This window comes from Lynx canadensis, chromosome B3 (assembly GCF_007474595.2).
Source record: "Lynx canadensis isolate LIC74 chromosome B3, mLynCan4.pri.v2, whole genome shotgun sequence".
NCBI lineage: Eukaryota > Metazoa > Chordata > Mammalia > Carnivora > Felidae > Lynx > Lynx canadensis.
Genome location: NC_044308.2, coordinates 61713252 through 61733520, shown reverse-complemented (window position 1 = coordinate 61733520; position 20269 = coordinate 61713252). Strand labels below are relative to the sequence as shown.

At 40.0% G+C, this 20269-nt stretch overlaps 2 protein-coding genes across 4 annotated transcripts in view; one reads left to right on the top strand and one right to left on the bottom strand.

The window, feature by feature from the left end:
* The window catches only part of EXD1 (exonuclease 3'-5' domain containing 1), a 35565-nt gene extending 32098 nt beyond the window's left edge, over positions 1-3467 (bottom strand). The window contains exon 1 of the mRNA XM_030320264.1: positions 3215-3467. Within this exon, the coding sequence (XP_030176124.1) occupies positions 3215-3347 (133 nt within the window). The 5' untranslated portion in view covers positions 3348-3467. The remainder of the gene's footprint in view (positions 1-3214) is intronic.
* Positions 3468-4953: 1486 nt separating this feature from the next.
* CHP1 (calcineurin like EF-hand protein 1) overlaps positions 4954-20269 on the top strand; it is a 44634-nt gene continuing 29318 nt past the window's right edge. The window contains exons 1-2 of one of the 3 annotated variants that reach the window (XM_030318453.1): positions 4954-5345; positions 14408-14480. In XM_030318453.1, the coding sequence (XP_030174313.1) occupies positions 4978-5345; positions 14408-14480 (441 nt within the window). In that variant the 5' untranslated portion in view covers positions 4954-4977. The remainder of the gene's footprint in view (positions 5346-14407; positions 14481-20269) is intronic. The other 2 variants (XM_030318454.2, XM_030318452.1) reach the window with 2 other exon arrangements.

The window sequence follows — 20269 nt, the reverse complement described above, 5'->3', positions numbered from 1 at the left end:
CGCTATCAACAATAGCCAAAGTATGGAAAGAGCCCAAATGTTCATCAATGGATGAATGGATAAAGAAGATGTGGTGTGGTGTGTGTGTGTGTGTGTGTGTATGTATTTTACACAGCAATTAAAAAAAATGAAGGTATTATGCTAAGCAAAATTAGAGAAAGACAAGTATCATGTGACTTCACTCATATGAGGACTGTAAGACACAGAACAGATGAACACAAGGGAAGGGAAGCAAAAATAATATAAAAACAGGGAGCGGGACAAAACATAAAAGATTTTTAAATATGAAGAACAAACAGAGGATTATTAGAGGGTCTGTGGCAGGGGGGATGGGCTAAATGAGTAAGGGGCGTTAAGAAATCTACTCCTGAAATCACTGTTGCACTATATACTAACTTGGATGTAAATTAAAAATAAATAAATAAAAATTAAAACAAAACAAAACAAAACAAAAGAAATAGACTCTAAATTACAGAGAACAAACTAATAGTTACTAGAGGGGAAGGGATGGAGGGATGGGTTATTTAGTTGTTGGGGATTAAGTAGTGCACTTGTCATGATGGACACTGGGTTGTGTATATAGAATTGTTGAATCACTCTATTGTACACTTGAAACTAATATAATACTGTATTTTAACTAAACGGAATTCGAGGAATAAAAAAAAATGAAAAAAAACTTAATAAAATAAAATAAAATAAAATAAAATAAAATAAAATAAAATAAAATGTTTGGCCATTAAATTGGAGTTTCAAATAACACCAGCAAAAGCTTGTTATTGTGTTAACTAAAAAAAGCATATAACATACCTAACTTACTATGTCAACTATATAAAATCAGTATAATTAAAGACTATATAATTAAAGTCTATATTTTATCTAGACTGAACACTTTGTTGAACAATTATGTGGCATATCCTGATCGTTGTCCATTCAACGCCATTTATTCAGGCTAGCAAACTGCTTAGTCTCTCCACAAACAGGAGTGGTTTCTTGGACCTCCAGGGCATCTCTTTAAGGGGATTGACTCAGCTGGGAGGAACACTGCCCTACCTCTCTGTCCTCTTCCTCCTATAACTTCTACCAGGCATCACATGATCTTGAGGTTTGAAGGCATGGGCTAAAGATGGCAGAGCAGAAAGATGAAAAATCTGGATCTCCCTCAACTCTGGGGAGAGTCACAGTAGCACTGGGATGCCTGTCTTCTTTTATATAAGAGAATAAACTCCTAGTTTGAGCCACTGGATTGAGTTTGTTTCTAGTAGCTGAGCATTGTTCCCAACTAACATAGGATTAAACATTTCAGGCAACAAGCTTGAAAACTTAGATGCCTCCTACTTAAAAAAATCTTTCAAATTACAGTGCACCTCGCTGGCTCAGTCGGTAAAGCATGCCATTCTTGATCTCGGGGCTGGGAGTTAGACCTCATATTGGGCCTAGAGCCTACTGAAAATTAAAAAAGAAAAAAGTCTTTCAAATTGTTCCTCATTGCTTTCAGAAGTGTCCAAATGCTATGATATGCTAAGGCCTTCTGATTAGTCCCATGTCTACTTCTCCACTCTTAAGTCTCACTACATGAGAATCTCTGGGAGGGGGGCCCAGGAATCTGTGTTTTAACAAGTCTTCCAGGTGTTTCTGATCCACAGCTAAAGTTTGACAATGACTGGCTTGAAACACCTTCCACTCTTTTCCCACCTAGCTAAATCCCACTCACCTTTGGGACACCTTCCCTACTATCCTAACTCTACCACTCCCAGATCTAAATTAACTGAAACTTTGGGGCACCTGGGTGGCTCATTCAGTTGGGCATCTGACTCTTGATTTTAGCTCAGGTCATGATCTCATGGTTTGTGGGTAGAAGCCCTGCACTGGGGTCTAACAGTGCAAACCTGCTTAGGTTCTCTCTCTCCCTCTCTCTCTGCCCCTTCCACACACACAAGCTCTTGCTTTCTCAAAATAAATAAATAAACTTAAAAAAAAAATTAACTGAACCGTTTGTGTTTCCATGGCATCTTGTGTTTCCCTCTATCAGAAGAGGATATCATACTGCATTATAGCTTTCTGCTTGCTTATCTGTCTCCTTACTAGACTCAGTTTTTTGAGGACAGCGACCATGTAACCCTTATCTATATCCCTGGTATCTCATAGTACCTGCAATAAATCAATAAAATATTATCAATATCAAAATAAATCAATAAAATAAACTATCAATAAAATATTACTGAGGGATGCCTGGCTAGGTTAGTTGGAAGAGCACGCAGCTCTCGCTCTCGTGGTCATGAGTAGAAGCCCCATGTTAGGTATGCAGCCTACTTAAAATAAATTTAAAAAGCAAAATTAACAAAAAAAAAAACAAACGATTACTGAATGAGTTACTATACTGCAAAAGTGTGGTATAGTCCCACCCCAGTCCACAAAGGTCTATTTTAACTTATAACATGGCTTAAGAATAATACTAATCTCTCAAATGCCACGTATACAAGCTTCAATTGTGAACTTGAAACTTCTTTCAGGGAAACAACTATCCTAGCAAGTCAATATTCTAGCTGAATAAAAACTATATATTGGACTTTCAAGGTGAACACATGTAGGAACTAAGAGGGTGGTACACCCAGAGAGGGCATGGAAATTCCGAGCCCCTTCCCACATAATTTTGCCAATGCATCTCTTCCATTTGGCTGTTCCTGAGTTGCAACCCTTAAAATGAACAGAATTGAAGCTGGGAGATATAGAGGCTACCTTGTAACCATGATGATGACAGATGATCACCGAGGTGGCAAAAGCACAAGGCACCTGGTCCCTCCTGGCATCTTTGAGTCACTGCATTATTCCTCAGCAGCCTATCTCTACACTTGTTTTTGCATGAGAAAAATTAATTTGTGAATTTGTCTGTTGAAGCCAAAAGGAATTCTATCGAATCGAGTGATGATTTTTAATTTCAAGACACATATGGAAAGAAATTAAAAAGTACCCAATGAAAAAAGAATCTACACATTGAAAATTTTCACTATCATGTAAATAAAAGTATAGAAGTGGGGACAAGCCAGCATATATAGCCATGTTTTCTGTCGGGGAAAATAGCATTCTAATCTTCCTCCTACCTCTTTCCTAGACTAGGAATGACTCTCTCCCAGTTGCTAATGAAGCCCAGAGCCACCACCCAAACTTAGCTATTAATCTCTTAAAAAGCAGAAGATGATGAGAAATAAAATGAGACCTTTCTTCAGGACAACAATCTTGTTAGGGTCCACATGCTGGAGTACTCCCTCAAAGATGCCACAAACCAATGTGAGTTTCACCCTTCTCCACAAAATCTGATTGAGGAAATGGTAGTCGCTGCTGGGATCCATGCTATTTGATTCCAAAAGCAGTCTTCAAACAATCTTCTTTAAGTGTCCAACCACTTGAAAATAAAAGAGATCTATGATTTTAAAAATATTTTTGGGGGAATGAGGTTATTTTCCCTTTTCCCATACCTGGAAGGAACAAGAAAAATAAAAACACGAGATTAATTCAGTTTTGCTCACTCATCTTTTTAGAATGATAATGGGGAAAGGACCATTGCAAGCACCAACTCTAATTTATACATGGGAAATTGAAAACCATAAAACTTCAGGCAAGGTTTGGGTTCTTGGTCTATACAATGAGGTAATACTACCTTTCATTGCTTAGCTAAATGGAACAAGCAGAACATTTAGAGGCTTTTAAATGGCATATACATTTATCTTTTTAACACCAACCAACCAACAAACCAAAAACTCTTAAAGAGCAAATGGAAAAAAAACCAAAAAACTGATATTGGCAAAATACTTGCCAATACATGCTGCCATAACTGCTCACCCAGAAATCTCTGGGATCTAATTTCTCCTGGTCTCTTCTACATTAGTAACATTTCCAGAATTTGGCAGTTTTACTAACAAAACCGTTAGAACTATAACAATTTTATGCATGACCAATCCAGCTGCCATGTCAGAGCAGTTGAAGAGAGACAACACTAGATCAGACAAGAGCAAGTCAACCATGGAAACTACCCACTGAGACTAGAACCTTGGCCTCATGCTCAATCGTCAAAACCTTAGGTAAAGCTTAAAAGTAGTGTAGATACTAAGTGACAGTGGTCAGAATTTGGTTCTTCCGCATCTCAAAGGGGTTCTGTACAAAGCAACACTCAAAGGGTGGGGAGGGGGTGAAAAGGCATTGAAGCCACAGGAAAAGAACTGGTTCACCGGAGAGGGTGTACTAATTTAAAGGATGGCTTAAACATTTTCCAGAAAACAATGTCATAAAAATAAAATGCAAAATTCCTCATTGTTAAGGCAAAAATAAAGAACTTCAAGTAAATGGCGGACCATACGCTGAGAATTTAATCTCGCCCGCCGATAGATTATTTTCTCCCCCGAAGGGAAGTTTGGGAAATCCTGTCCCAATTTCACGCAAAACGTGACTCCCTCGAGCTTCAGTCTTGAGCTAAAAAAGAATGGGCTGCTTTTACGGAAGAACTCTTGGAGAGTTTTACGCTGGCGTTGGCGGTTACCAAAAGACAGTGCCGAAAACAAACCGAAAAACGCGGCGCCGAACACCGACACCGAGGACCAGACGCCAGCGGGACGCAACCAGGGGTGCCTGCTGTTTCCCAAGGAGCCAATCGGCACGCAGCCCTGAAGCTGACTCCCGAGCGTCCCCAGCGGCCAGGAGGTGAGAGGGCCTCCAGAAAAAAGGAGGTGCAACTCCCAGCATGCAGTTCTCAAGAGACACACCCTAGCGTTGCCCCAGGAGACGTTTTGTCTATATTTTTGTTTCTCTCTGCAGTCCCTGCCACCTGTGGGTGAGATTTCCACTTTTTGAGTTCTGCGAGAAACGGGTTGCCTACGCTGCCTGCTTCAGGTTAGCTTGTTGTAAAACTGTGGGTCGACGACGTTGCCCTTTTAATTGCGGTCGCTAGAGCCAGAGCGGCATTGCCTTTTTAAGGCCGGTAGCATCATGCTTCCGGGGGCGTGGTCTGCGCTTAGGAATACCCGGCCCTGCGCTGGGCTGATTCATTCCGGGGCTGGAGCTAAAAGCGTCAACGTCGACTTCTGCGCCGGGTGCAGCCTCGCTCCTAATTGGTTGGTCCTCGGACCGCCCTCCTCCGCTCGCCACCTCTGGGTTCCCTCCCTGGTCCGCAGTAAGAACACTGCCCTCTCGTCTCTTGACCCTTGGGCCTCTCTCCCTTCCCTCCCTCTCTCCCGTCGCCGCTGTCGCTTCAGGCGCCCCTGCTCCCGGAGCAGCTTCCGGCTCGGTGATGGGGTCTCGGGCTTCCACGTTATTGCGGGACGAAGAGCTCGAGGAGATCAAGAAGGAGACTGGCTGTGAGTTCGGGTAGGGGGTGGGAACGTGGCCGGGCGCCTCTGGCTGGTCTCAGAACCGAGGACGGCTGTCGTTGAGGTCTGGAGCTGGGGTGCCCAGAGATTGCCGGCGTCCTGGGCAGCCTCCAGCTCTGGAGCTTTGTGGCCGAGGGCTAGAGCCGTGGGCTCAGGCTCCTGTGGGGCTGTCCTTTCCCCTCAAGACGGGAGTCCCCATCATCCTCAGAGCACAGGCACCGCTCTTTTCTCTTCTTCCTGCTCATGAAAGCGCCCCCCACCCCCAACTCCTTTGCTTTATCCTACATTGCACCAACCTCGAATTCAGGAGCCCTGGATGGATCCTGTAGAAAACATACTCCGTTCCTGTGACGGTTTTGGGCAAGCACTTAAAACCACTGTCGACTATGAGAAATCACAAATAAATTCTTTCCACAACTGTAAAAATAAGTTTAGAAAGCAAGATCATATAGCAAGGCTTTGGAAGACGTGACCTAGTGACAGGAGACCTTTAAAGAATCAGGGATCTGAGAGTGTGAGACTTCTTTCATTCTGGACCTGTGGGGAAAAAAGCACGGATACTGTGACCATCAGTTTTTGCTTACACTGAAGACGTTTGTTGTTCTAATTTCAGATATATTGATTTCTACTACGCTGGTGTACTTTATGCATTTGCTATGGAAATTGGATGTGCTCCAAAATCTCAGTGTAAATTTGTACTAGGAGCTGATTTTTTATAGTCCAGTCTCTTCCTCATTAACCAGAACATAGGGTCAACAGGGCTTTGGGGATTCAGAAGCTCTGTGTAACACCATCACACTTTTTTTTTTTTTAATGTTTATTTATTTATTTTGAGAGAGAGAAAAAAGAGAGAATCCCAAGTAGGCTCCTCATTGCCAGCGCAGAGCGTGACCTAGGGCTTGAACCCATGAACGATGACATCATGACCTGAGCCGAAATTAAGAGTTGGACACTTAACTGACTGAGCCACCCAGGTGCCCCACACATTTTTGTATAGCTCTTGATAATGCATAGAATATTTTCTCCATAATCCTTTATGACTCTTGTATTTTACATGAGTTATGTGTCTGAGCTCGGTCTCTTCATGATAACCTGTCTTTGATAATGAGGTGACCAGTAAGTAACTCAGTGGCCCATAAACAGGTAATGTTGAAGGATTCTTGGGGGAACTACAGAATTACTCAAGCAATGGTAGCCTGAGAGAAATTGAATGCTCTCCTATGTTTTCTGACAAATTTAACTGTCGAGAATCTTCAAGTTGGAAGGGATGTTATCTAGCTGTTGTCAGATTGGTTTACTGCTTTCAGCATCCTCTGTCATATGGCCAATAGTCTCTCCATAAAGACCTCTAAGGATGATGAGCACACTCCCTACTGATTTTGGGTGAATGACAGAAAGTAGTTAGCTGGTTATAATGTGTAATACTTGTTTGGCCACTTGACCTTATGGTCATTTTATGACTCAATCAGACTCCCAAGAGTAGAAATACAGGCAATTTGGAGTCAGCAAACATTTTATTAAATTTTGTGGCCTTGAGCTCTGGCCACACTTAGAAATACTGGAACTACTTTAGGTCTAAGGTGACACCAGAATTAAAGCATTCATACTTAAAATAGAAAGTCACATAATGAGGAAATGTAAGCCATAATGTGGATGAGAAAAAGCTATTTTTGCCTCAAGATGAAGGGAGCACTAATCCCATTTGGGTTTATTTACATTTGACCAAATGGAAAGGTCCTGAACTGCTATAGAACTGTTAAATTATTTTACTGTGTGGCTTGTGGAGAAACAGAACTACATATTCCTGTAAGAGCTGTTTTCCTAGTTGCCAAAAAGTGAATCAAGCCTGACTGAAATTCTCAACCACAACCAGTGCAAACGTACCTTGAACCAGAAAGCCTAATGAAACAACAGGTTACTGACTTTTTGCATTATCTGTATTTGTACTATGCCAGATACTCAAAGCAAATACCGACAAAAGATGCCTTTAAGAGTTATGATTAGCATTATGACATAATGTAGCTGAAATTATGTGCCACCCACCTCCAGCAGTCAGAGAAGACGAGTCTGTGGGCTGGTCTTGGGGAGGACAGGAATTGGGCCCTGATGAATGCATGAACGGATTAGATTTAGGTAAATTAACCTAGGGCATTTTGGGTGGCTTCCAAGAGCATTGTCCCTCAGCCTGCTACAGAGTCATTCCTCTGCCCTGGGAGTTGAGCAATCAGTTTATCTGGTTAGTATCTAACAGCAGAGTTGATTTTTAAAGCAGTAATTTTAGCATGATGCAGAAGGTTTAGATGACTAAAAACAGATACCTGAGGGTGAAGTGGAGAAGTGGAATTTGTCCAATTTTTGTCTGCTTCTTGTTCCGTTAAGAGTTTGAGGAACTATCAATCAGAAACACTTTCAAGTTAAGGACAAGTAGTAAGGCATTTCACTACTTCCTTTGCCAGTAAGAAAATGTAGCATAACTGAGGAAAACTGACTTTATATTCAATATGAAAGGTTTGCATTGGAATTAATGATTATATTTAAACATATTTTCCAGAAGTCTAAATTGATTAGAATTCAAGTGTAACTGGTTTAGCCGGTATTTGAAATTTAATCTCTTAAATGTCTGGCAAACTAATTCTAGGTAAGAATTACCTGTTAGCTTCAGTTTTGTCATCTTCAAATGAGAATAATAGTACCTACTTTATAGGATTCCTCTGAGGACTAAATGAAATAAATTATGTAAACTACTTAGAATAGTGCCTGATAATTGAATTACCAGGTGAGTGTCAGCTGTTATTTTGAACTGTAGATAAGAATCATCTTATTGGCAAAATATTTGCATGTGCTAGTATAAAACTATGTGTAGAGCTATGTAAGTGGGGAGGTGATAGCATTGTATACATTTCCTATTTTCAGGGGACATTGTTCTAGGAATCGAGTACAGATGTTATTTTCTCAACTCTATAGAAATAAAACTTTTAAAGGAATAGAAATCTTGACGTTTCTAACAGTTTAAAAAACACCGTGTAAAACATTTATGGGACCCATAGGTGGCTCAGTCTGTTGAGCATGTGACTTCGGCTGAGGTCATGATCTTGAGTTTTGTGAGTTCGAGCCCTGCCTAGAGCTGTCTACTGTCAGTGTGGAGCCCACTTGGGATCCTCTGCCCTCCCCTCTCTGCCCCTCCCTGCCCCTCCCACACTCATTCTCTCTCTCTCTCTCTCTCTCTCTCTCTCTCTCTCTCTCTCTCTCAAAAATAAATATTAAAAAAACAACGACAATAACATCTTTATGGGCACCTGGGGGCGGCTCAGTAGGTTCAGCGACCAGCTCTTGGTTTCGGCTCAGGTCATGATCTCATGGTTCTCGAATTCAAGCTCCACATCTGGCTGACAGCTCAGAACCTGACAGCTCAGAGCCTACCTGGGATTCTCTGTCTCTCCCTCTTTCTCTGTGGCTTACCCATTCACTCTGTCTCTCAAAATAAATCAACAACAACAAAGTACTGACTTAAAAAAAAAACTTTAAACCATTTTGTGTTGGGGGGTACCTGGCTGGCTCAGTCTGTAGACCATCTGGCTCTTGATCTTGGGGTCGTGAGTTTGAGCCCCACGTTGGGTATAGAGATCACTTAAATAAATAAAGCTTTATAAAATAAATAAAAATTAAAGAAGAATAAAGCATTTTGTGTTGTCATAAAACATTTGCTATATATTTTTTTGTTCTGTTACCTTCTTTCACAGTTCCACATTTTCATAAATTAAAACTCAGTTGAATAAAACTTGTCATGGGGGAAAGTCACAAGGGTTTTGGGAGTTTCTGTAATCTGCACACTTAGTTCTTTTAACTGTAGCAATAAACTGGCTGTGGATTGCTTAAAACCATCTTTTAAAAATAGCCACTTATCTGTGAGAAACAATCCAAACCAATGGAATAGTAATGAATGCACATTAATTAATTAATTTTAAGGAGAGAGAGAGCAAGTGCATGTGCTCAAGCAAGGGAGAGGGTCAGAGGGAGAGAAAGAGGATCTTAAGCAGATTCCATGCTCAGTGTGGAGCCAGATGTGGGGCTCAACCTCAAGTGAAATCAAGAGTTGGACGCTTAACTGAGTGAGCCACCCAGGCACCCCACAGTCATTTTAGTCTCTAGTTCCAGTATGTGTCATGTGGTATGGGGAAGGTGTGGAGGCTGGTGAGGTTTTCTTTGTTTGAAAAGGTGTACTGGTAGGTTTTTCTGTATGGGCAAAGAGCACAGCATGACAAAGGCAATTGCTTGAGAATAATTTCCTGGGCTAGAATCTAAGTGAAAATTCAACTTCATGCCGTTGCCATCTAAGGATGCAAGACCTCTTCATGGCCCTCACCTGCCAAGCCTTGTCGCCTGAAGGTGCTATCTTCTGGTTCCTATTGAAATTGAAATGCACATATAACTAACACTTTTAGCTGGTTTGAGGTTCAGTAATTTGTAAAGCTCTGTATTTGCCCCAACCAACTTAAACAGTAGTGTAATGAACATCCATATACCTTCCACCTCAATTCAACAGTAACAGTAAATAAATAAATAAATAAATAAATAAATAAATAAATAAAAATAAATGTATATGTATATGTATATACATATATATGTATTTATGGGGTTTTTTTTGTGGGTTTTCTTTTTTTGTTTTTTTGTTTGTTTGGGGTTTTTTTGGTGAATGATTTGAAAGGCAGATATTACTCCTCACTGCTAAATATTTCTGCATGCATCTCCTGAGGTTAGGGATTTTTTTTCCTATGTAACCTCAGTACTATATCATACCTAAGAAAAATTGACAACAATTTTATATTATCTACCATTTAGTCCATATTCAAATTTCCCCAATTATAAGGTAGAGGTTTTTGTTTTGTTTTTTTAATGCCTTTTAAGTCTCTTTTAATCTTCAGGTTTCCTTAGAGAGTAGGCCACCTCTTGAGGTCAGGGGAAATGGAAAGTGTTGGAGTGTGGAGTGTTCAGAAGGAATGGTTGGAGTTCAGACTTAAACTTCTCAATCTTTCATCTGGAGTTACCTTTAGTTACACTAGAATGCTTTACCTAGGTTATCAGTCCGTTCTTCTGCATTACAATTTAGGATAAAGGCAAGGGAAAAATACTTTTCTTATTCCCTTTTCATTTTATTCTTCCCTCTGTCTCCTGCCTAATGCTTGGCCTGTCTCTGAAATGCCTTCCTCCTTTAAGCATGAGGCAGCGATGATAGATAGGTTTGTAGTCAGGAAGATTGGCAAGGTCTTTCAAGTAATTTTTCAACAACATAAAATAATTAATGCCCATTAGTAGAGAAAAATACAGCTTCATTCAAGACATGACCATGTACACAGCCTTTTCTGAGAGATCAACTCCAGAGACTTCCTTTGGGTTACCAAGAATTGGTGCAGGTTTGGGACACCTGACCTATTAGCCTAGTGCCTTCTGTTGAAAATAGTTTCCTGGAAACTTGTCATGCCTTCGTTTGTGGCAGTTCCAATTCCTTTCTGCTTCTTGAAGTTGCTCTGAGCTCTACACCTTGGAGATTGCTTTATATTCTGTGTCATGGTGGATTTAGCACCTAAATTAAAGCTTGCTCTCTCCCCCCCCACCCCCACCTCCTCTCTCTTCCCCTCCTCCTCCTCCTCTTCCTTGTTCTTCTCCTTCTTCTTCTTGTTAATAAACATTACTTCTGAAGTTTAGGAGACAGATTGTGATCTGACCATACTGAGTTATGTTAGAAGTTGATATTTGGCTGTTCATTTCTCCACTGATTTCTATACAGATACATTTCTCCTGGAAGGTAACAGTTTTATGGTAGACGAAAATTCATGAAATGTTCCATATTTTTAAGGAAACCAGCCATAAGCTGATCTTTTTTTCTGAAATATGGGATGTAATACCATACCAAAACTTACTAAGGGAATTTTCAATATTACACTTTTTTTTTTAGTGTTTGTTTGTATTTGAGAGAAAGAGAGAGAAACAGAATGTGAGCAAAAGAGGGGCAGAGAGAGAGAGGAAGACACAGAATCTGAAGCAGACTTCAGGCTCTGAGCTGTCAGCACAGAGCTCTCCTCGGGGCTCAAACCCAGGAACTATGAGATCATGACCTGGGCCGAAGTCAGATGCTTAAACCGACGTAGCAACCCATGTGCCCCTCAAAATCCTACTTTAAAAGATTTCAATGCTCAGTTCTTTGAGATGATCTATGTTGGAAAGATGTCTGATAGCTTATTTGTTAGGTGAAGTAGTTAGACTAGATGACAACATTACTGCCAGTTTTAAAATTGTGTTAATAGCTATACATACTTACATATACATACATGGAATTTCAAGAAAGATTTACAAAAAATTGGTAATAGTGTTTGCTTCTAGCAAGGAAGACTGGGGAACTTGGTTGTGAGAACGGAGACTTTTCATTGTGTACACTTTTATACTATTTCCATTTTTATGATAATGTGTGCGGATTATTTTCTCAAATTAAAAAAAGGGGTATTTGGCTGGCTCAGTCTGAATAGCATGTGACTCTTGATCTTGGGGTTGTGAGTTTGAGACACACGTTGGGTATAGAGATTACTCAAAAATAAAATCTTAAAAAAAAAAAACTAGTACAAAAAGAAATACAATTGAATATTTTCCTTGTTTAAGGAAAGTAGTCTGAAATATATAGTACTCTTAGTACTAAAAACTGATCCAGTGGACTAGATATTCTGCAGTTCTTAAAAAGGACTCTAAAGCAATATAGAAAAATTATGAGTTAATAAATGAAAAGTTATTACAACTAGTAAAGTGTATGAGTGGCTGATATTAGATGGTATATAAAGAAATGAAAACAGTGGTGTTGGGATTGTGAACAAGTTTTGTTCTTTAAAAAATCTTTGAGGAAAGTTAGTCATTCTTCAACTGACTTGTTTTTGTTAAACTTAAAGGGAACTTCAGTTCCAGAGCAACCTCTGAGGCCCTCGGCCAGAGCCCGGGTAAACAGGTCAGGTTCCTGAAGAAAATGGCTATGGCTGCCAGAGTCAGGAGAGGGGTAGAGATGAATTAGTGCAGCAGCAATACTGTACTTTCAGGTTCACGACGTGAGGATGATGATGATTAGTGCTTAACCTGGAGTGCTTACCCTGTGCCAGACACTTTGTCAAACACTTTCCTCTCCGGGATGAGGTTAGTTCTCCTGACAGCCCCTTTTGCTCGCCCCTCACTGGTGGACAGTGGTGCCACGAACGGAGTCAGGGTGTCAGCCTGACCCCCACCAGAAAGCACCGGCTGGCAGGAGGTCCACAGCCGCTTCTCAGTGCTTGGACCTCTGCTGGTTCTGCGCTGGCTGGGATTGATTCTCTTTTTCTGCTCTCTAGAGAGCTATTACCCGAGAGCCCAGTTTGGGTGAAACCTGATGCTGAAGAATTCAAGCTGCCCCTAGTGTGTCCTCTCATCCTAGCTCTAGGCCACTCATTTCCTGCTTCTCCCGCTGTGCCCCGGTTTGCTTTGTCCCATTGTTCCTTAAACTGCAAGCAGATTTTGTGGAGCTGGGGGGAGGAGGACTACTATCAGAACTCCTCCAGTCACCCCTTTAAACCCCTGAAAGCACAACCTAGGACAAAGTCCACACTTGCCACACCCTTTTTGGCTCTTTTTTTTTCTCCTTTGATAACTCTTACCTGTTTTTCCCCTGCTACCTCCCATCAGCCAGGAAACAAAACTATTTCCCAGAAATTCCAATTGGCATTTTCAAATTCTCATTGTGTACCTGCAGTTATTACCTCATTTTAATTGCCAGCTCGTGCTTGAGTTAAAAAATGACAAACACAATAGCTTCCTTGTAGATGTCGTATGATGATAAGCTGAACTTTTTACAGATTGCCTAATTTGCTTTCTCAGAGCCCATTCCTTTACTGGAAACTCAGTGGAGCTCTTGCAATCACAGAAAAGAGGCTGACCTGACCCTGTGGTCTTTTACCTAAATGTCAGTCCTGAGGGAAAAGAAAGCTGCTAATGCTTTGTGCAGGAGCAAACCAGATTTTAAAAATAGAATCTGCCCCAGGGTGCTCAGCTGGCTCAGTCTGTGGAGCATGCACCTCTTGATCATGGGGTTGTGAGTTCAAGCCCCACACTGGGTGTAAAGATTATTTAAAAATAAAATTGTTAATAAACTAAAACAAAAAAAATAAAAACAGAATCTGCCCCAGTCTTTAATTCAGTACAAATTACCGACCTGGCATTGCCAGCCCGAAACATCATACTGATTAATAGGTATGTGTTTTTAATCAAACCATGTGTTTTCATAGTCTCTGAGTCAGGTGAAAAGGTGAAAGTTTCACAATTTCTTTTTTGTTGTTGTTCTTTTTGTCTTATCTTAGAATCCCAAGTAGGCTCAGGGCTGTCAGCGCGGAGCCCAATACAAGGCTTGATCCCACAACCATGAGATCATGACTTGAGCAGAAATCAACTGAGCCACCCAGGCACCCCACAGTTTCCTTTTAAACTAAATTTGGCTTTGTTTTGTTAAATCCTAACCACCTGACATTTAATATATAGTCCTAATGAAGACTAGACTTCATTCCTGAGAGTCTGTTTTGCTCTTGATTTATGTACTTTCTTTTTTTTTTTTTTAATTTTTTTTTTTTCAACGTTTATTTATTTTTGGGACAGAGAGAGACAGAGCATGAACGGGGGAGGCGCAGAGAGAGAGGGAGACACAGAATCAGAACCAGGCTCCAGGCTCTGAGCCATCAGCCCAGAGCCCGACGCGGGGCTCGAACCCACGGACCGCAAGATCGTGACCTGGCTGAAGTCGGACGCTTAACCGACTGCGCCACCCAGGCGCCCCGATTTATGTACTTTCTAACTCCATTCTTTTGTTAGCTTTTAAAATTCCTGTTTTGACACTAGAAATGAGTTACAGTTGAGACATATCCCCATTTACTCTCTTTGAAGTATATGGTGCACTAGAACCAGAAAGGCAGTTGGTTTCTGAAGGTCCACACTCGAGTTGAGTTTGAGTGGAGGGTGACTTCTCCAACTAAGACTAATTTTGTCTTCTTTAGTTTCCCACAGTCAGATCACCCGCCTCTACAGCCGATTCACCAGCCTGGACAAAGGAGAGAATGGGACTCTCAGGTAGGCAGTTCTGTCTGTATTTCCTCTTTATTTTTGGGCAATGTCTGAACAGGGCAGAGATAATAGGCATCCAGAGTGCAGATAGGAGGGACAAGTTCTTCACTGTCTTTGGGCACCATCGATACGCAAGGGAGTTAAATAAGCAGAACAGTGGCTTTACATTTATCACTAGGTGCTTGTTGCTTTATTCTTAACTTCTGTTGATTTGGGCAGCCAGCCTTCATGCTGCTCCTAGGAACCACCTAGGTGGTCTAGATTGTTTTGTCCTCTCTTCTCATTTCCCAATCCAACCCTATAACCCTAGGATACATCAGTTTATTTATATTAATGTTAGATAAGATGTTCAATGTTTCAGTCTAGAGCAGTGGTTCTCCGGGCTCCTGGGTGGCTCAGTTGGTTAGATGTCTGACTTCATCTCAGGTCATGATCTCACAGTTCATGAGTTCGAGCCCCACATCAGGCTCTGTGCTGACAGCTCAGAGCCTGGAGCCTGCTTCAGATTCTGTGTCCCGCTCTCTCTCTCTGCCCCTCCCCCACTCGCTCTTGCTTTGTGTCTCTCTCTCTCTCTCTCTCTCTCTCAAATGGATAAACATTTAAAAAAATACTTTTTAGAGCAGTGGTTCTCAGCTGAGGGTCTTTTGCCCCTGGGTGATAAAATGTCTGGAGACATTTTTGATTGTCATGACTAGGGCTTGCTGTTGACGTCTGGTGTATAGAGGTCAGAAATGCTGTTAAATGTCATGTAACAGACATGATAGGCCCTCCCATGACAAATAATTATTCTTCCTAAATATAAAACATGCCCAAGTTGAGAAACTCCTGTCTAGAGTTAAGTATATGATTTCAGAGTAATGTGGTGTTGTACCACTTCATATTTGTAATCATCTTATCGTAGTCCAATGAAATATCTTGTTACCACTAGCCCCCAACCTAACTCTCAATAGCAAGCATAGCTTTGACTAACCAAAAGCTAGTAGCTTTTCTAGTGGCTGACAGTAAGCAAGAAGTAGTTTGAGACTTCTTTGGAAGACTTCTAGCACAATTGTGGGATGTAGTATAAATGGGGAAGAAATATAGTTGTTAAGCCTTTGTACATAATCCTTGGACAGAATAGCTAGAGAATTGTGATAAATCCATAGAGATGTGTTTGTGTAGGGCCAAATCGCTAGAAGCTGGGATTGACTCAAATCATGCTTTTTAGTCATTAAAGTCAGCAACTATGGAATATCTACCATGTGCAAAGACCACACTGGGTGCTTTTTCTTCTTCTTTTTTTTTTTTTTTTGAGGCAAATACACATAATATAAAATTTACCATTTTAACGTGCACAATTCAGTGGCCTTAACTGGATTCATAATGTTGTATAACCATTACTACTATCTAGTTCCAGAACATTTTCATCACCTCAGATGGAAACCTTACACCCATTAAGCACTCACTTTTTTTTTCTTTTTAATATTTTTTAATGCTTGTTTATTTTTGAAAGAGAGAGAGACAAGGACAAGCTGGGGAGAGGCAGTGAGAGAGAGAGAGACACAGAACCTGAAGCAGGCTCCAGGCTCTGAGCTGTCAGCACAGAGCCCGATGCAGAGCTTGAACCCATGAACCACGAGATCATGGCCTGAGCCAAAGTCAGATGCTTAACTGAGTGAGCCACTTAGGCACCCCTAATCTGTCACTTTCTATTCCAGGGACAACCACTAATCTATTGTTTTCTCTGTAGACATTTCATATAAATGGAATCATACAATATGTGGCTTTCTGTGACTGGCTTCTTTCATTTAACATGGTGTTTTCAAGGTTAAATAATACAGCATGTATTGATATTTCATTTCTTTTTATGGCTGAGTAATATTCCATTATATGCATATGTTACATTTTGTTTATCCGTTGATACGTTGATGGACACTTAGGTTTTTCACACATTTTGACTGTTATGAATAGTGCTACTGTGAACATTTTGTGTGAATATATATTTTAATTCTCATAGGGTTTACAGCTAGGAGTAATATTGAAGGTCATATACTAATTTTGTGCTTAATTTATTGAAGAACACCAAATTGTTTTCCACAGAGGCTGCACTGTTTTACATTCCTACCTGCAATGTATTGAGTGTTCAAACTTCTCTACATCCTCACCAACACTTACTATCTGTCTTTTAATTCTAGCGATCCTTGTGGGTATGAATGATTTATCATTGTGGTTTTGATTTGCATTTCCCTGCTGGCTATTGATAAGGAGCATCTTTTCATGGTTGACCTTTTTTGTTTTTTAATTAATTAATTAATTAATTAAGTTAAATTCAGGTTAGTTAACAATGTATTGGTTTCAGAAACAGAAGCCAGTGATTCATCACTCACATATAATACCTAGTGCTCATCCCATCAAATGCTCTCCTTAATGCCCATCACCCATTTACCCACCCCCCCAACCCTGTTTGCATGTCTTCTTTGGAGAAATGCCTTTTCAAGTCCTTTGCCAATTTTTTAATTGGTTTGTCTTTTGTTGTTGTTGATTTCCAAGAGTTCTTCCTGTATTGCAGACACTAGACCCTTATCAAATACATGATTTACAAATATTTTCTCCTATTCTGTGGCTTGTCTTTTCATTGTCTTTATAGTATTCTCTGAAGCACAAAAGTTTTAAATTTTGATGAAGTCTAACTTATCTAATTTTTTTTTTTGGTCCATGTACTTTTGGTATCCTATCTAAGAAACCATTGTCAAATTCAAGGTCATCAACATTTACCTCTGTGTTTTTTTCTAGTAGTTGTATAGTTTTGCTCTTCTGTTTAGGTCTTTGGTTCATTTTGAGTTATCGTGTATGGGTGTGTGTGTGTGTGTGTGTGTGTGTGTGTGTGTGTGTGTGGTGTGAAGTAAAAGTCAAACTTTAGTTTTTTGCATGTGGATGTCTACTTATCCTAGCACCATTGGTTGAAGAGACTATGTACATTTGTACTTGAAAAAATACATCAGGGGCTGCCTGGGTGGTTCAGTCAGGTGGGCATCCAACTCCTGGTTTTGGCTTGGGTCATGGTCTCCTAATTCATGGTTTCAAGCCCCACATCAGGCTCTCTGCGCTGGTAGCTCGGAGCCTACTTGGGATATATTCTCTCTCTCTCTCTCTCTCTCTCTCTCTCTCTCTCTCTCTCTCTGTCTCCCCCTCTCTCTGTCTCAAAAGTAAATAAATAAATAAACAAACTTTAAATATATACACATACTTAAAAAAAAGGAATCAGACTAAAATCCTTTTTGTCTTTCAGTTCTAATACTTGAATAATTTGCTTGAGTTTAGGTTTACATCTTCCTCATAAATTCAGATTTAACCACTACGTAAAGTTCTAGAATTCACATGCATTTTGAGTCCTTTTCTTCTTTGTGGAAACTGAGTGATCTGTAAATGTCGTTGTGTGTTTTGATCACTTTCATTATTTGCAGGAAAACAATGGAAAGACTTTCATAAAAGGAGTTGTTTCTTCTTAGGGTGAAAATTTTGCAGGTGTCAACTAGTGTTACCTACTCATTAAAATCTTGGTAAGATTTGGGGCGCCTGGGTGGCTCAGTCGGTTAAGCGTCCGACTTCGGCTCAGGTCATGATCTCGCGGTTCGTGAGTTCAAGCCCCGCGTCAGGCCCTGTGCTGACAGCTCAGAGCCTGGAGCCTGCTTCAGATTCTGTGTCTCCCTCTCTGCCCCTCCCCTGCTCATGCTCTGTCTCTCTCTGTCTCAAAAATAAATAAAAACATTAAAAAAAATACTTTTTCTGAAATAATCCCATGATGAAAAATATTCCTCGATGTTAAATCATGCAGTTTAGGTTGACTACAGGGGATAGTACAAACCAGCTAAACTCTGCAAGAAAGTTTTTACTGGGAATTGCTTGTTGGCTGTGTTGTTACATATCACTTAAAAAAAGACTGCCTGTTGGGAATGCACACTGGTGCAGTCACTCTGGAAAACAGTATGGAGGTTCCTCAAAAGATTAAAAATAGAACTACCCTATGACCCAGCAATGGCACTACTAGGTATTTATCCAAGGGATACAGGTATGCTGTTTCGAAGGGGCACATGTGTTACAGAACCAGGTTGGAACACTGGTGGAAAAACCAAGCAGTAGCATTTGGAGATCTTGGTGGATCAGAGATTTACTTAACACCGGAGGGCTCACAGGAGACTGTTTCTCCAAAGATCTGAGTGCCAAATGCAAGTGGGGAGGGTAATTTATAGTTGTCATCTTCCATATCTGTGGGGGTTTTCGCATGCGCAGCAAACAAAGGAGGAAGAACCCAGAGGAGAGGTCTCTAAGCTAGAGACCAGAGTTTGTTTTAGCCCCATTGGCCATCTTTGGTGTACTTTATTCCCTTCTCCAACACATGCACCCCAATGTTTGTAGCAGCACTATCAACAATAGCCAAAGTATGGAAAGAGCCCAAATGTCCATTAATAGATGAATAGATAAAGAAGATGTGGTATGTATATATATATATATATATATATATATATATATATATACACACACACACAATGGAGTGTTACTCGGCAATCAAAAAAATGAAATCTTGCCATTCACAACTAAGTGGATAGAACTAGAGGGTATTATGCTAAGTGAAATTAGAGAAAGACAAATAGCATATGACTTCACTCATATGAGGACTTTAAGATACAAAACAGATGAACATAAGGGAAGCAAAAATAATATAAAAACAGGGAAGGGGCAAAAACATAATAGACTCTTAAATATGGAGAACAAACAGAGGGTTACAGGAGGGGTTGTGGGAGGGAGGATGGGCTAAATGGGTAAGGGGCATTAAGGAATCTACTCCTGAAATCATTGTTATACTATATGCTAACTAACTTGGATGTAATTTAAAAAAATTAATTAAAACAAAATAAAAAAAATAATATAGCAATTAAAAGACAGCAATTTGTCAGAGTGGATTACAAAAAAAAAAAAAAAAAAAGACTACCTGTAAATTTTAGGAGATTGTGTCCTGAGTGATAGCTGTTTATCTGCTTAAACACTGAGTGCTTTTTAAGGTTTATTTTCTTGTTTGACTTTATTCAGAGGACAGATGATTTCAGTGTCCCAGACAAGCACTTCCTTGTACACACTGGTATTAGTTATTTCAGAATAGGTTTCACAGATGAGAACTGTGATACTAGTCTAATTCTCACTCTTTTAGCAGATAATTTTCCTTTCTGAAACCTTTAAATATCTCCTTTTGATGTTCTGAAACTTCACAAAGATGTACCTTTTTGTGGGTTATTTTTCATTATTCACTGCTCAGTATTAGGTGAACCTTCTCGTCTAAAAATACATCCATTAGCTGGGAAGTTTTCTTCTTTTATTTCTTTTATTATTTCCTCCCCTCTCTTTTCCTTTTTGATCTTTATGGCTTATCTGTTGGCTGCTTACTGGACCACAAAGACTCAACTTTCACTCATATTTCCTGGCTGTTTTGACTTTTTCCTTTGCTTTCTGAAGGAAATCCTTGAATTTATTTTTCAGTCATTTTGATGAACTTTTTTTATTAGTCCACAGCCTATTTTTAATTTCTAAAGACCTCTCTTTTCTCTGACCTCTGTTCTATCATAGTAACTTATTTTTGCTTTATAGATGCAAAAGCTTATCAAATGTCTACGGGGTTACTTATTAGAATCTTTTAGAACTTTCTTGTGTTCCCTGAATTGTTATCTGTATTCATCTTGATCCTACTCTTTTGTGCAATTAATTTTCCCAAAATATTGGGTGAACTTTGGTTGTCCATTTATATTTATGAAAAAGCCTGCATG